Source organism: Falco cherrug, chromosome 2 (genome assembly GCF_023634085.1).
Source record: "Falco cherrug isolate bFalChe1 chromosome 2, bFalChe1.pri, whole genome shotgun sequence".
Classification (NCBI taxonomy): Eukaryota; Metazoa; Chordata; class Aves; order Falconiformes; family Falconidae; genus Falco; species Falco cherrug.
Genome location: NC_073698.1, coordinates 53,940,031 through 53,957,543, shown reverse-complemented (window position 1 = coordinate 53,957,543; position 17,513 = coordinate 53,940,031). Strand labels below are relative to the sequence as shown.

Here is a 17,513-nt window from a genome sequence, read left to right as displayed (position 1 = left end):
CAAAACAAATGTGTAACTTCAGGAACCACCATAGAAGGATGACACTGTATTATATATCTTTCTTGTCCTTCCTTGAGAAGCCAGATTCCTGTATGCATTACAGTAAACTATAGACTTATACTAAGCTTTCATGCCTGCCAAGTAAAGAATAGCTTATTCTCCCAGTCTCATTGCATTCAGCTAATTCCTAAATATCTGTGTTAAAAATGCTATTATCCATCAGTTCCACTGCCATCAACACTACTGTCAATATAATCTCCTTAAAAGCAATTTGAATGGGATTCAGCTATCTAACATTGCATACAGTGCCACTGGAAGGGCCCCAAAATATCTGTTGATAGCCAGGAAGACATGGCACAGGATCCACAGGAGACCTGCGCTTCTCCAGAAGAATCCTTGAGGCCAGGTGAGAAGTTCCAGGTCACCAGATATAGTATTAGATATTTGTGCTTAGGAAATAAAATCACAAAACCTGCTTTATTTGTCTAATATACAAGAACAGAACAGCTCTGCTTTTAATACTACCAATTTTAATCTCAGAGTCAAATGAAAGTATTAACTAAAAATAACCAAAATAAAAATAGATATAGAAAAGAAAGTTAAGAGCGTAAGAAGGAACACCACATAAAATCAGACAGGAAATGTACATGCATGAGCAAGAAAATGAAGTATTCAACTTGAAGAAGTACAACTGAGATAAAAAAATGAAAGTACTTAAAAAAAGAACCAGGACTCCTCATGCTCTGTGAGTGGGCTACGAACTGTTATCTTTTTGTGACTGGAGATGTCTTTGGTCCTCCCATATTTTCTGCTGAGGAACTCAGCACATCTATCAAAGGCATTATCAAGGAATCTCTCTAACCTTAGAGTTACTACCACTTGTTTCCTTGGCAATATAATGGGCTTTATATTTGCAATAGACTTATTTTCAGAAAGTGGCGTAAAGATGACGCAGACAGACCACAACCTCTTTCTAAAAAAAAACCAAAAAAACCCCCCCAAAAAAACCAACACAACAACCTTATCGTTAGAAACAAAGGAAAATTATCACAACAAAGGGTCTGTACACACACTGCAGTGTTCTCCTGAAGCTGGATATGCCAGAGTTTCTGAGGACAGCATTTAGGAAGGAAGTTTAATCTTCCCTTAAGAACACATTTCTCCCTCCAGCTTAGCAACTAGCCTTTCAATCACTTTTTAGCTCATTGTTCAAGCACTCCTCTTTGCAGGGGCCTGGCTTTGTCCTTAGCCAAGCCAGATGTCTGTGGCCTCCTCAGGCAAGGAAGGATATGGTATCTGTGCTGTACACAGAAAAAAAGCAGCAACAGAAGAGATCTGGATGTCCATGTTGTTACAATACCAAACACCTAAAACATGGCTTGTTTTCTTGAAGATACGTTAAAACCAAGACAAATGGATTAACTCTTTGCACGCATCACTCAGAGGAAACACAATAAAATGATTAAAAACACTCAAAAACCTAAATATTGATTTAAAAAAATATTTTTTTCCTGAATCCCAAATTAAGGGATAAGTGCTCTGTGCCCCTCAAAGTCATCTTACAGTTCCCTATGACCACTGCCAGCTCCTTCTCATACATTAACCTTCCTTTTCATCTTTCTACCTGCCCATAGGCCTCACAGACCTTTCCGTAACACCTGATACATACATATATATATATTTATATAACCACTGTCACAGCTGTGCTCTCCCAAAATGACAGCTGTCATGGCAATCAGTCCTGTGGTTTCTGAAGCTTATGATACTTAGATTCTTCTGTGAATTTCCTTTTAAAAAATTCCTTTGGTTTATGATAAGCTAAGCCAAATCCATACTTAGTCACAGGTCTGTTCTGAAGAGCTAGTGCCTGGACCAGGGATATGATGGTTTGCTCTTAAGGAGTCTTGCACATACAGTGTCATGCTAAGAAAAAATCTGCACTCAAAAGGCAATCCAACAGGGTAACTCAACTCTTCCAGCACTGCTACAGTCAGTTCCTGACTCTCTCTGTTTTAACAGACAGTAAATTCAGTTATTATTAAAATCCATTCCAAGCTTAACTGATAGGTTTTGCAAATCCTCCATTACTAAAGCCTACCAGAAGACAGCTCAGCTATAAAGATGGACCAACTTGTGTATGTCTGGCTGTGCTTCACCAGTCAAACTATCATAGTGCGTAAAAGACACATGCTCCTCAAGCATCAAAATACAGAAATAAATCCCTTCCAGTTTCTTCATTACGTTTAAAAGGCATGTCTGTTCTGAAGGGAACCTCAGCTAAGGGGTTTCTGTCCCTTTTGGACCCCAACCATCAACTTACAACCTACATAGGAGTTTGCACAGTGGGTCTATCTCTGCTGGGTTAGGAGACACCAGACAGTAAAAGAAGTTCCCCGCTGGGCCTGCAATCTTAGCAGGGCAGAACAGGTCTGTGTCTGGTTTCCTCTTCCACAAATGCCTAGGGAGAACTAGAGAGAAGGAGCCCTGGCATCAATGCATGCCAGAGTGGATTGGGCAGTTAGCGTGGACTTGGCAGACGGGATGGAAAGAAACCATGCAGGGGACTGCTGGAGCCAAAGCAGTGATGGCAGTGGCACGCTACAGGAGGGGTCTGCCAGTACAGGGAACATCCTCAGAAGTCAGAGCTAAGACTATGCACAACTCTGCCACAGCAGAGTCCCTGGCACATAGCCTGCCAAACCATGGACTGCAGAGGAGGCAACCAAGGGGGTTACAGAGGGACAGTTACACAAGGGACCTTTTACTGAGTCATCTGAACCCCACCCCTATGTTTAGGTATGCTAGCACAGTCAGATTTTGTGCAATCACCAACGATGTTATGGAAAGATTCACTTCCTCCAGTTCTGAACCCTTAAAAGCATAAAACAACACAGCAATATTAGCTATAGCTGAGTCTAGGCTACACAGTTCTGGCTAGCCTTTCCTCACATGAAAGGTGCTCCGGTCCCTTAATCATCCTTGTGGCACTTTGCCAAAATCCCTCCAGTACATCCATGTTTCTCTTGTACACAGGAGCCCAAAACTGGCCACAGTACTCTCCAGGTGTGGCCTTACCTGTGCTGAGTGGAGGGGAATGATCAGAATCCTTGACCTGCCAGTAACAGTCCTCCTAATGCAGCCCAGGAGGCTGCTGGTCATCTTTGCCACAACACCTCACTGTTGGCTCATGTTCAATTTTCTGCCCACCAGGAGCCCTAGGCCCTTTTCTGCAAAGCTGATTTCCAGCTGGTCATCCCCCAGCACGTCCTGGTGCATGGCATAATTCTTCCCCAGCTGCAGGACTTGGCATTGGTCTCTGCTGAACTTCATGAAATTCCCATCAGCCCATTTCTCCAGCCTGTCCATGTCCCTCTGGATGGCTGCAAAATCCTCTCACATATCAGCCACTCCTCCCAGTTTTGTATCAGCAGCAAAACTGAACTCTGCACCATCATCCAGGTCATTAATGTAGATGTTAACCAGGACTGGACCCAGTACGGATCCCTGGGGTACACTGATAGTTACTGGCCTCCTACTAGAGATCATGTCACTGATCACCACTCTCTGGGCCCAGATGTTCAACCAGTTTTCAATCCACTTCACTAGCTGCTCATCTAGTCAATACTTCACCAGTTTTTCTGTATTCTTCCCAAGTTATTAATTCTTGTTTCCACCCTCTGTATACTTCCTTGGTGTGTTTGTATTTTACCAGAAACTCCCTGTTTATCCACAAAGGCCTCCCTGTTTATCCACAAAGGCCTCCTGGCATTTTTGTCTGACTCTCTGCTTCTTGGAATGAACTGCTCCTGAGCTGGGAGGAGGTGATCCTTGAATATCAACCAGCTTTCTTGGGCTGTCTTGCTTTGTTCCCTCCAGGGTCCTATCCCCTCATGTAACTCTGTTTTTATTACAAGATACTATCCTAATCTGTGAAAAGAACATCACATTACAGAACATAAGGGCAGCAAATGGTACAGCTTTAATGCTATGCACAGGGACATGGTTAGTATGCTGTAGAAGCACTGGCTTAGATAACTGCTTACACCTGGGTACTGCGTATGCACCTCAACCAAGCAGGGTATCTCCCCACGGCCAGAGATCACTCTGCCCAGAAGATGCACTTACCAGTGTAGGTTTACTTAACAGCTCACACTGACTGGATTCATATGGTGCGCCCTTCTGCTGAGTATTTACTCTGTGAAAGTGGATACAAAGTGACAGCAAAAGAATGCCACTAACACTGCATCTCCCTAATAAATAGATAGCAGTGACTTCTAAAGTTTAAGGTAATGGAAAATCTAGATGCAGGCCGCAGAGCAAAACAGCACATTTTTCACCAGAATGTGTATAAGCTCTGAAGGTTTTGAGTCAGAGTAACCACTTCTACTTTCGCCTGTATTATTATGGGAACAAAAGCAGGTTAGCAGCTTCTTTTTTTTTTTGAGAAATTACATATGCTTTGACTTAAACTTGACATGCTGTATTTAGAATGGGTTTCTTGCTTCATTTTGCTAGAACATCAAATAGACTTTTCTTGGTCTTGCGAATTTTCATTTCAACTTTTCAGGAAAATGTTGTAATGCTGTTCTCATACTATATGAGATTTTACATTTTCAAATTATAAGTCAAAAAACTGTCACTTGTTCCTAATTCTCAACAAACACAGTGAGAAGATGCCATGGTTGGCCTTCTTTCGGTGTTACAGAAGATACCTGCACGTAAATGGACTAAGTTAGGGAACTACTACTTACAGCTTCCAGCCGTACTGTTGGTTTCACTGACATCTAAAGTTAGATGATGCAGAGGAGAGGAATCATAGTCTCTAAAACACAATCAGATTGTATTTTCTTCAGGTTACATAAGCAGTCGTGTCCTCATTTGAAAAGCAAAACAGAATTTTCCAGATTCTTCATAACCACCAGCTGATTAATTGGATACACTGAATTCTCAATTGTCTTTGACTTCCCCCTTTCCTTCTGACGCTTACAGTGATTTTAGGTTGTAATCTCCTCAAGAAAGGACTGTTAGTTATGGCTGTATGCTGCGCAGATGAGGGAATTGAGGGTGTCATGGTCTACAGAAAAGAAGAAATGAAAAAGACTACACCTATTTCCCCCTTTCTTGCTGCTTCTTTCTCCCTAATGCCTCAATTCTATATTCTCTCATTACTGCTCCAAGGTTTCGCTTTTTAGGATTTTTCATTTTTGGCTTGTCTATTTGGTTTTTTTAATCCACTCCCCAATTGACTGCCTTGATCAGTACACAGGGATAAGCTGATGCTTGGATATTTTTTAAAGATCTTTAATCAACATGGATTTTTTATTTATTTATGTCACTAGTATAAGTGCTCTTGATTGGTTTTATAAGAGGAGTTGAGTCTTAAGAAGATATTCAAAAAGCTTGAGCCTCAGTGCATCTTACCAAATCTGCTCAACAGTATGCTCCTGTTCCAGTTGCATTAGGTATCATAGCAACTGCAGAGAGGGAAGCTGACTATCAAAGAACTACTTCAGCTAGGGAAACAAATCTGTAGCTAGAAGCAAGAACAAACCTATGATCATGACTTTTTTTCACCCTACTACCTTGTCTGTTCTGTATCTAATACCAAAAATGTGACGCTCCTGAAGCGCAGAAATTTTAATTGTAATTTTTGTTATCTTTTCCCCCTCAGGCTCCAGTGACTGTTCTATAATAGTGACATCATCTAAGGCTTTAATATCACTTTGTCCCTTTTTAAATTTAAATATATACTATATAAAGTTTATGTAACTGAAAACTGTTAATCTAGGTGTAGTCACTGGAGTTACTTCATTTAAAATAAACATATTTGATCTTATTCCCTTTGACCATTATGGGACCAAATGCCTCTACCTCACATGTAGATACTAGATGCGGACATCTACAGTCTGAGAGAGTGAACTTGAATCTTTTGCCCAAAATAATGTGTCATTTCCTTTTGTCGTGGTTATACAGGACACCCTCCACAGGATCAGCAGATACGACAGACGACAAACAGGACTAGCACCACCTCTCTCTAGAGGTAGGCCTGGAGGACAGACAGGAAACCCTACAACAGCTAAACCAGCACTAGATAGATGCCTGTTGAGCAGCTGAATCAAGCCCTGAATCACCTCCCAATTATTTACTGTTAACACCTTTGTCTCTGGGAGGGTCACACTGCACTGTATCACTAACCTGTTTTGTTCTAATGCAGTTACCTTCTCTTCTCCTCATGGTCCCCTTCTCACTATTTCATCTTCCACATTCTTGGCTATTGTGTCTTACAGCAACACAGCACAGAAAGAGGAAGCAAAATTAAAGTTCTTTAAACCAAAGGCGTCATTAATCTGTTTCACAGTAAGGACTAAGAACAATAAGTGCAGGAAGGGCTGTCTTTAAATCTTAAATCATAATAAATACTTATTTTTAAAAGAAAACAGCAGGTTTATGATCACCAGGTGTAAAAGAAAGAAAAAAGGCAACTTAATGAACCATTAAATATAAAATGGAAATACTTAATGAAGAATATATATCTTTCCCAAGGGGGTAGTCACCTCAAAAATTCCTTAAATACTAGCTTCTACCTGCTAACATAATAAATGAAAAGCCCCTGCATAAAAAAAAATCATAGATCTTAATCCTCTGCTCTGAAGGAAACCCTTAAATTAGATAGCTATTTCCATATTTTTTTTAAACAGCAAGAATAAGTCACGAAGAATCAAGTCCTCATGGGAATGATCAAAATTGAATTTGCAGTCTCCTCTACTGTGCTCACAATCATTTACAATAAAATCAGAATGAGAAAGGGAAATTGTCTGTGGGGACCACTGAGCCAGGTAATAGCTTCAGTACAGCACAGTCACATAGCAGAAAGCAAATTAAAATGTACATAGAATTTTAATATGGTTGAACTAGGCCTTACTTCGCTTACCAGGTTCTTGCTTGCAGCTTTTAAGTAACACACCAGGAGTGACAAAACCAAGTATTCATTGGTGATAATCAGATATTTTATGTTACCAGCGATTTGTTTAAAATAACATGAGGCTAAAACTGTGTTAAGCAAAAGCAAGAAAACCCACGTACAAACTACTGAAGTTTAAAACTGTCATGGCAAAATGGGAGCACAATGCAAAGCCATGCCATAACTTAAAATTTCTAGTCCCATTCTGTATATCTACAAGCCTTGCAAACTATAACTACATTACTCCATCTTACAAATCATAAAGATCTTGTTGGCACAACATAAAGAGCAAGGAATAGTTCAAATAATTAATTATGTTTAGACACCTAACAATAAATAAATGTATTTATACATACAAAATGCATTTTACACAAGCACAGAACAAAGACATGCTGTACTCCAGTATCAAAACACCACATCAAATTGATTTGAAAGAACTTTTCTCAGCCAAATAATAAGCCTGATCCTGCAAAATACCTATGCTACACTTTGCACAAGTTTATCTCAGGCAAAACGAGCAGCCAGCCCACAGCTATCACAGTGGTGGTAAAGAAGGGGAACATCCACGGGAATTTCGATGCACCTCTCTTCATTCTTTAAGAGAAGTTAATTAATTGGCTCCCATTCAGCACATAATTCCTTCTTTTTAAAGTCCTGGTGACCACACAGGATCCATTGAAAAGGGCATCAAAATTGATGAAATATGGACAACTGGAAGCATATCCAGCCCAGAGTTCATACATGCCTTGAAAAACACTTGCTCTAAAGTGATTCAGGCCTGGCAGGTGAAACTATGCCAGTGCAGAGTATAGTTATAAGTGATGCAAATAATTAAAAATACTCACTGAAGCAGTGGCATGCAACCTTCCTTTGTGGCAGATGATTACCCTAACCACTGAACTACAGACCTAATTTTTCACTTTGCTTCTGACCCAAGGAATATTAAGTAGTTATACAGACCAGAACAGCTGCAAGAGGGAAGTCTAAGAATTATACACTGCGAAATAAATAACCCAGAAAACAGCCAACTCTCCTCAATAATCTGTTGGTCTTTTAGAAACTATCCAAAAACCCTACAAAAATGGCTACTGTACATGTGCTGATGGCTATGCAGCCGATCTACAGTAAATCTGTACCATTCTGTATTGTGACCTGCTACGTATATGCATTTTAAATGCACTTAAAATAGTGAACATAAAACATTCTCTTCTGGAACTCCAGGATCAGCACATCTCTATCATGGCACTCCTCTAGTCTGCACAGACCTAAGTTCAAGCCCTTAATGCAAGCTGAGATTCGTACATTTATTAAAAATTGACACTACTTGTATCAACAGCTCTTTCAAGATTCAAAGTAGAGTTACCTACACCTACTGATGACCTGTTTAGTATTACTAAAAGTTTGTTTCATTACCACTGTTAAAATCACTATGCCACCAACTCCATTACATGACACAGCCATACTGTTTCACTTGATTCCAGAAGAACAGAAAGAAAAGTAGGTAAACATTTCCTTATTTTGCACGTAAGAAAATTGCCACATGATAACCAAAGGGGTGAACAATAGATTTTGCATTATGTGCACAGAAACTACTTGCATATTTCTACCTCTCTGGCAGGAGGGACGCAGTTTGCTCCAAGCAGTTTGCATTTACTTCATGATAAAAGCAATCACCTCCCAGTAGTTGATAGGCTGGAAACCAAATATTAGCTTATTGCTCAATAACCTGCTTGTGTTCCCAGACCTTACTCACACCCTTGAGCTACATTAGACAGGGTGGCTGTAAGATTTCAGACACTAGGGAACTTCTGAGGGCTGTTACTTTGATGTGTATAATATACACATTGGTGTACAGCTTCAGACACCTCAGTGCAGGTATTTAAATATTTTCAATTTAACTAAGTGCCTGAGCTTTCACTGCAGTCAATGGTGACACTGGCTCAGCTCAGTTGCCTAACCATAAGTTTCTAGTGACATTTGAGAAGCCCCAAGGTATCTAGCAATAAATTCTAAAATACATTTTTTTCTCCATAGGAGCAAAATTCTACTCCCAGGTTTATGGTTACTCGTACAGTTCTTTTTCTGCAGATTTCCTGGTTTAAATATCTCCTTATTGCACATCATCTACTTTTTCAAGTACAGGGTAGTTATTTACAGGAAAAATCAGTACTAGGTTTGTTAAATTTTATAATACTTATTTAAATGTTTATTTGATTAATTCTAGTTTGATGCAATTGTAGTCTCCCTCACTTTTCCTTTTTGCTGTTTTGACAATCAGTACTAGGTTTGAAAAATTTTATAATATTTTATTTTAATGTTTATTTGATTAATTCTAATTTGATGCAACTGTAGTCTCCCTCACTTTTTCTTTTTGCCGTTTTGACAAGATGGTTTTCTAATTTAAAAGGCCACTTGAAATGCTATTAGATTCACCTGCTTTAGATGTAAACACATCTTACTTTAAAAATTCCACCTAAACCCAGACAATTTCAGTTTACTTTTGCTGGGAAAGAAAATCAGTTTTACCTCCCACAGCACCTTTGAAAATGCATTACATGATTCCATTTCTCCTAAGCAGTATGCCAGGTTCACTGACACGCAATTTGAAAAAAACTGCGGTAAAAATAAAGACTGCAAAATTCCTTGAATTTCCCATATGAAATATGTAGTCCGTAATAGCATAATGACTAAGTATGTGTTCAAGTGACAGTAGGTCTATACAACAGTTCCATTGTAAGAATAATAAATAATGGGAAAAAAAACATGTACAAATCTTTGAACAATTTCATGTTCTTTTAATACTGGAATTCTAAATTCTAAACCACATTCTAAATTTAAATCATTCTGCAAGCATCTTTATGACTGAAGCAGTCCATCCAGTTATAGTAAAGAACCATGTTATCTTCCTGGTGAGAAACTAAAGAATAAACCCTTTTTCTTAGAGCATATTACCACAGATTAAGCTTAAACCTAGTTATAACATTCAATTAATTCAGCCTTTCTTTGTAAATCACATTTTAAATCTGTCATAAGGCTGAGAAAAGTCTGTTGAGCAGTCTAGTCTAACCCCGGGCCCCAAAGCAGAATCAGTCATATCTCCAACCTAATTCTTGGCAGCTGTTACCTTGTCCAGCTTACACAGAAGTTGAATCAAAAGCATTTTAATGTTGTCACTGGGAAGTATTTCCTCATATTGAGCCTACATTTTCTTCACTACAGTACAAAACTATTGTTTGTCATCTGCTACATGAGCGAGTACAGATAATTACTTTCTTCTATGTAGTTGTCACCTATTTTTTTTTAAGAAATAGCGTAATTCTTCCCTGTTTCTCATTTTAAAGGGGATAGGGTTGTCCATTGGTTTAGGTTATATGTTTAGATTTCAAAGCATATTTTTGCTCTCTTTTTTCCAATTGGTCCATGTCCATCTTCAAGTAAACTACCCAAAACTGAACACGGTTCTCCAGTTTACCAGTGCAAAACAGAAAACTTTCAGTTCACAAGTCTCTGCTGTCTTTCTGTTTAAGTCTCACAACAGCATGAAACTGCTGACTTTTGTCAGCTTTTGATCTATCTTGATCCGTCATTACTCCCAGAACTTTTCCTACTGAATAGATCCATTGCAAGTTATCCCCCAGCCTGTTATGTTTTCCACTGTTTCTCCCCAATTAAACGTAGCACTTTGCATTTTTTCCTACTGAGCAACACATTTTTCAGACTTTCCCTCCAACTTGTTAATATTGAGTTCTGTCTTTCAACAGGACTTGACTTGCTGACTTCTTTTTTTTTCTTGACAGAATAAAAATATTGAGTGAAAACTTTTCCATATGTACTTGGAAAACCTGGAAATCCAAAGGCTTCAGAAAATGCTATCTTTGAAACAACACCAAAAATTCATTCAAAACTACCAATTTTATACTGGCTACTTCTGTTGGAGTTCAGTGTTCTTTCAGACGCCTACATTACACAAGCAAACAGTATCCCAAAATTTTCAGAATAAGCAGGAAGCAGGCATCCACAGTTCTCTGAAAAGGCAAACTTTCCATAGCCACTGCTCCCAAGGGAATGATGTTTTAAATTTGTACTTCAATTTTTTTCTAATGTATGAGCACTATCTAAAGTATAAAATTTCAAAATTAGCATGTCTACATCAATCACTGTTACACAGATGTAAACCAAAATATTTTTTATCTGGGTACTAACAAAAATATGATTATGAAAAAATCTTAAGTCCTCACTGAGTATGTGAATCTGAACAGTGTACCTACGTCAGCCTAATTGTAACTCAGGTATTGTTGCAACTAGGAGAAATAATTAAGTGATTATTTAGATAGTTAAGTAAATAAGCATAGGCTGAGACAAGAACCCATGAGCACAAGTACATGCTGAAAATGTACAATTTAAGGAAAGACTGGTTTGGTGGAAACTACAGAAGCCCATTAAATGCCTCTGCATATGTACCCCAGGAATGCCTGTAGCACAGCATACATGCATGTAAATAAGTATCTAAAAGACAAGAGATACAATGGAAGTAAATCCCTCCAGAATGATAAAAGACTTTATCAATATAATAATACAGAAATAAAACTCAGGATTAATATTGGAATTTGAGGTATTAATCTGAATCTCCAGATTTCTGCACTTACAGCAGCGCCTTAATGCTGTTTTATGTATATACAGACATACTGGCTCCAATTCTAATTTATGCTAGCATATTATTTATCCTGCTTGTGTATTATAAAGGAATCAAAATACCATCTGAATAGATGGTTTCTGAACTTAAGGTTTGTGTAACAGTTTTGTCCTTACAGCAACCACTGGGTATAATCATTTTCCTGCATTATTAAAATTCCATACTTTCTCAGTCCCATAGGGAAACACGACTGTAGCTGTGGGGAAGGTCTGCAGAGCAACTGAGAACAAGGCGCATAACTCTGGTGAACCAGAGGCATTTTTGAGATCCTCACCTCTTGATATAACAACAGAGTGACAATCAGGTCTCTTAGCATGTCCATTTTTATTTTTTTTTACTTTTAATAGAACCATTCATTTAATTAATAAAGTTGGGATTCACAGGTATTTGGATTTCAGCGTATTTATATCACACTTGAAATATAAAGGATTATGGAGGCGAGAAAGAAGAAAATGTTAGAACTTCAAAGTAGTTCTTTGCTTTGCAAATGATCTAGAGGGCAATGTATCACTTCAAACAATGAGATACAGCAGCTCTTGCTGAAAGTTTTCTGATCTTCAAATCATCCTTCAGAAAACTTCATAAATGGAAAACAACTGAATTAGTGCCAGGGTAGATGTAGTTTTACAAGGATGAACAAATATTTCATTATTTATTATGGCTTACTATGCTACCTGAGAAAGCAGCTCAGAATATTCCAACACATTTTCTAGTTCGCACAATTTATTTTAGCTACTGACTACAACTTTATCATATTTAAATGTAGTAATTGTACTGTGACCTCAAACAATATAACAGTTTGACTTCACTTAATTCTGCTCTAGGATAAAGTGGATATTGATCTATTGTGTAATAATAAGTTCACAGAAAAACATGAAACTACATCAGGAAAACCTGATTCAATATACTCCATCACAAAGTCATTAGAATTTTCCTACACAGTATGAAAAGTGTCAGAAAACGCCGCACTCAAGAATGCAGTTTATTACCTGTTTCTTAAACAGGAACACTTGCCAAGTCCACTGTTCTGGTGACAGGTTGCCACATTAATAAATGATTCACAGTTCAATATTTTTAAATCAATTGTACAGTACTAGAGTTGCCAAATACAGTAGCATAAAGAAAAGTCCATTTTCTTTCAGACTCTACAGCCCAATTACTACCTCTAAATTTCCCATTGTTCTGGTTTCAGCTGGGAAGGAATTAATTATCTTCTTGGGAGCTAGTACAGTGCTGAGTTTTGGCTTTGATGTGAGAACAATGTTGATAGCACACTGATGGTTTTAGTTGCTGCTGAGTATTGACTTTATACTAAGTCAAGGACTTTTCAGTTCCTCAGGCCCTGCCAGCGAGAGGGCTGGAGGGGCACAAGGAATTGGGAGGGGACACAGCCAGGACAGCTGACCCAAACTAGCCAAAGGGATATTCCATACCATGAGACATCATGCTTGGTATATATACCTGCCAGGTTGGCCAGGGCGGGCAGGTCGTTGCTCAGGGACCAGCTGAGCATTGGTTGGCAGGTGGTGAGCAGCTGCATTGTGCATTACGTGCTCTTTCTTCCTGATTTTGCTCTTACCCACCCACCCACCCTCTTCATTGTAATTGTTGTTGTCATCATTGCTGTTACTGTTCTTTCATTTTTATTCTATTCCAATTATTACATTGCTCTTATCTCAACCCTTCAGTTTACACTCCTTTCCAACTCTCCTCCCCATCCCTCTGGGTGAGGGGGAGTGAGTGAGTGGCTGCGTGGTGCTTGGTTGCCGGCCGGGGTTAAACCACTGCACCAATTCAACCAGACAACATACTACTTTGTTTTATGTCATATCCTGACACTTCTTAAAGTGTTATGAGCTCTCTGTGTGGAAAAACAGTGAAATGACACAAGATCTGCTATTCTGTTGCATGGAGCTTCATCCCATTCCAAATCACCAGATTCTTAGGTGACTGTTCAATTCCTCTCCAATTTGTTACAAACCATAGGGATTTTTTTTCCTACACAAAAACTGGCACTGCATTGTGACTACACAAGAGCTGAGTCTGGTGGTGCTTGTTCCTCTTTTGTTTGGAAGTATAGATAAGGTTAAGTGTGAACTTTGAGTAACATCTAAGAAACTGTGCAAAAATGGGGGGTGGGGGGGTGGGGCAGGGCTAGGTCTAAAGGTTAAAAAAGCATTTGTTTTTATGGTTACCGCTAGAACGGAGATGTTACAGCAATCCCTGTACAGCATTCACAATCTTTTCCTCAGCTATCATTAAGATAATAAATATTAAAATGCAGTGACATGTATGAATGTTATCCTACCAAAAGAACTGTCTTGAAACATGATTATCATACACCTTAAGTTCTCTAGTCACATTTCCCAAGGGAAAAATTATTTCTTGCTCTCTATAATATATCTCCCACTTACCAGATTAAATCCTTATTTAACTTCACTCTCACCTATTCTTCTGTTCCCTTACCACTCCTCAAAGGTATTAAAAAGAAGTAAGATTCACAGTGAAAAAGACAACAGGATTTTAACAAACATTAGAAGGTGACAAAAATATGTCAATATCTATATTTGCTCTTATATAAAGATACATGCACAAACATACTGTTAACAGACAGATCAGACAGGTAGACAGATGCCTCATTTAATGAACACAGCCATCCTAAAGTACTGGGTCATCTGAAGTACTCAGGATTTCTAGACTGTATCTAATACAGATAGAAAATACACCTCTGAATATCTCCAGAGGCATATACAGATTACTTATTTTAACTGTCTGCCTCTCCCTACTGAATATGTAAGAAACTGAGAGAAAACGTAAGTTATTTTTTCAGTTTGGATCCAGTCCACCTCCTTTAGGCCAAGATACTCAACTCCAGAAGACTTCAAAAAGAGGCAGGTGAGAACAGCAGCAAAGACCACACCACCTGCTCCCCTCCCCTCTGTACACACCCCAACAATCCCCTTCACACTTTCTGCGTAATTGCTGAGATGTCTGCCCAGATGCCAAAGTAGTAAGAGAGGTAATCACACTCCTAGCTGCACATCCCAGCCTCTGCTAAACATGGGGGATGTATAAAGACTTGGTGGTGAAGGCCAGTAGACACCCTGTCATACCATAATTCACATTGAAAAGGACCTTCAGGAGGCCTCCAGACCAAACTCCTGCATAAAGCAGGGTCAAAACTGGATTCAGACTGGGTGTAATGTCTTATTATGTCCCTAGATTTCAAACCCCAAATTACATCAGCAGCATCTTATTACAGTTTCTGAATCTGAAATCATTTAGCTTGAATTTTAATTAGCAATGGCAACTATTCTTTAAAAATGAGTGGTATGATCGACAGCATGTTTTTCCACAAATAACTACTTAAAGGTTAAAAAAGGTTTAAAATCTAAATAATACCATAATCCATGGAACATTCTCTCTGAATTATACTTCTTTACATAAAAGGAAATTAAAGACAAAAGTACTAAAGCATATACTTCAAAAATATATGAAATATGTAAGATACGGAAAATAGAAATATTTTAAAGTATATGCTTTGAAAAATATTTGTTTAAAAGCAAATCATGAAACAGAGTCAGTGGAAGAAGTAATTATTGTTAGGCTACATATTTGGGAAAGATGGCTTGTGTTCCTGCAACAAGAACTGCTCACATGTTTCACAAAAAAAGATGAAAAGCTGTAATTCTCAACCAGTCCTGAAACCATCTCTCTATAGGAAGGACGTATCATGACTAGGCTACAGAGGCAGGCTCCTTTCTTTGGGTCACTGCTTCTTGAATTCCTTTCTGCACTGTAAAATAGCATTACTGGGAGAGTGAAAAGTGCCGATGTCCCACATTAGCCTCCAAACTGGTGTTTAGGGCATCCTCCTGGACTGGCAGGCAATACAACTTCAATCTTTACAAGCTGAGAATGGCCTAGAACCCACACCCTGAATATAACTGCTCAGATTGTACCTGAGGAAAGCACAACCATTGATCCTCAAAGCCATGCGTGTGTCCCTGTCTTCCAGGGAAGACTCACCTACGGGGGAGATGTACACTGCACGCACTCTGAAAATACCCCACTGACTGAGCCCTTCAGGACTTAAAAGCAACAGAAATGTAGTTTCTGGGTCCTGATTTCACTTACCTTCACTTAAATGTCACTTAAATCCCATGCTTGTGAAGACTGAGAAATCCTGGGATTGCACAAGTATGTTATCTAGATACCTAAGGAGATTTCTGTGTGTTTTGGTTTTTTTCTAGGGGTGGGGAAAAGAGTGCAGCCCTCACTTAAGGGAAGTACAGTTGGTTACTGAGCTCTACAGGGTCTACAGCTGTAGGTCAGCAAAGCAATACAACATACTGTACTACTGTGGTGCAAAAACAGAGTTAATATACAGAAGTTGGCAGAAAGAACAGACAGAAGACGGGGAGGGAGAGATTTCTTTGTACATTTTACCAGTGATCTCCCGATCATGACACCCACTGACAGCTGTTAGGCAAGCTAAATGGCAATACTCCCAGAAGGTAGAACACAACATTAGACAGCCTAAATTTCAAAAAGGGAAGGCTTTAGAGCCCCAGAGCCAACTTTGTTACCCATTTTACCAACCTAAGCAGTTGTTTTCATTCTCCTAGTCATTTTGGCTTCACAGGTTAAAAACAAGTCACCAGAAGCACAACTTCCTAAGCCTGTACGAAATTACCATCTTATCCTGCCCAATCAAGTGGCCATTAAGGCCATAACTACACATTAACAGACAAATGACAAGACTGCAGGGCTTTGTCATCAGCACATGTGAAGTCTATAACCCTTTCTATCAGATACAACCTCATATTGCCACTATTTCTCACATCTTCTCAGCTCCTAACCAAATTCTGCATTAATTTACCCCTTATTATTTCAAAGAAAACTGAATGCTATGATGGTTAATTGCTAAAAGGCAATCCCACCAGCAACCCAAACTATTAGTTTATCAGGTCACTTCCTATTGTGCATTGGAACAACTGTTACTCAACCTCCAATGTTTTTTTTTCTTATTCTTAGAAACTCAGAAAAAAAATTTTATGAACTAAAAAGCTTATAAAACTAGATCCAAAAAATTAATGTCAGAAACAAACTACCCAAGTATTTCTATTAGAACAAGACAAAGAATACAGCAGGCAGAAATACTAGAATAACGAAATTTCTCCTTTGTAACACTCCAGGCAATAATTTGGCATTTTAGTGTTGTCCAAGTTAAAGAAGTTCAAGAGGAATACCAAGTTACTGGTTTACAATCAGATCAAAAAATCTTACTAAAACTGTTTATTACTTTTTCTCAAATATAATTTTTTAGAAGTCACAAATTCTAAGAGCAATGCCATTTCTAATCATCTCCATGATTTAATATCCTCCTTTGAAAGCATAAAAGCATAGAAACTAAAAATTAACAGATAAATTTTATTACATGTATCAACTAATCAAAGATGAAAAACAAGAAAAGTATGAACAAGTTTCGAAATAAGAAGCAGAAGGCCGTACCTTGAAAAGCAGCTGCATTACGAGATATTAAAAATTTTAATGGAGCACTTGATGTTTGAAGCACTTGCTGAATATCTTGCCTTGCTGCAGTCTGATACCTTTCTTCCATCTTTTTGGTACAGCATGTTGGATTTTTAGAAGTACAAACCTGGAGATCAGCTCCTACAGAAAGAGATAATTACATTGATTATTACAAAACACAAGTAGACAATACACAAATACATTAAAAAGTTACTTCTTTTTTTTTTTTACATAGGTATAGACACAAAAAAGAAATACCCAAAGCTTTAAAGGCATCTGTCTGGTTACACAAAAAAACAGAAGGGGTTACTAACTAAAATTTTA

General features: G+C 38.4%; 1 protein-coding gene across 1 annotated transcript in view; it reads right to left on the bottom strand.

Annotated features, from left to right (window-relative positions):
• GPC5 (glypican 5) overlaps nucleotides 1-17,513 on the bottom strand; it is a 742,077-nt gene that overhangs the window by 678,445 nt on the left and 46,119 nt on the right. The window contains exon 3 of the mRNA XM_055702313.1: nucleotides 17,169-17,330. Coding sequence (XP_055558288.1) covers nucleotides 17,169-17,330 — 162 coding nt within the window. The remainder of the gene's footprint in view (nucleotides 1-17,168; nucleotides 17,331-17,513) is intronic.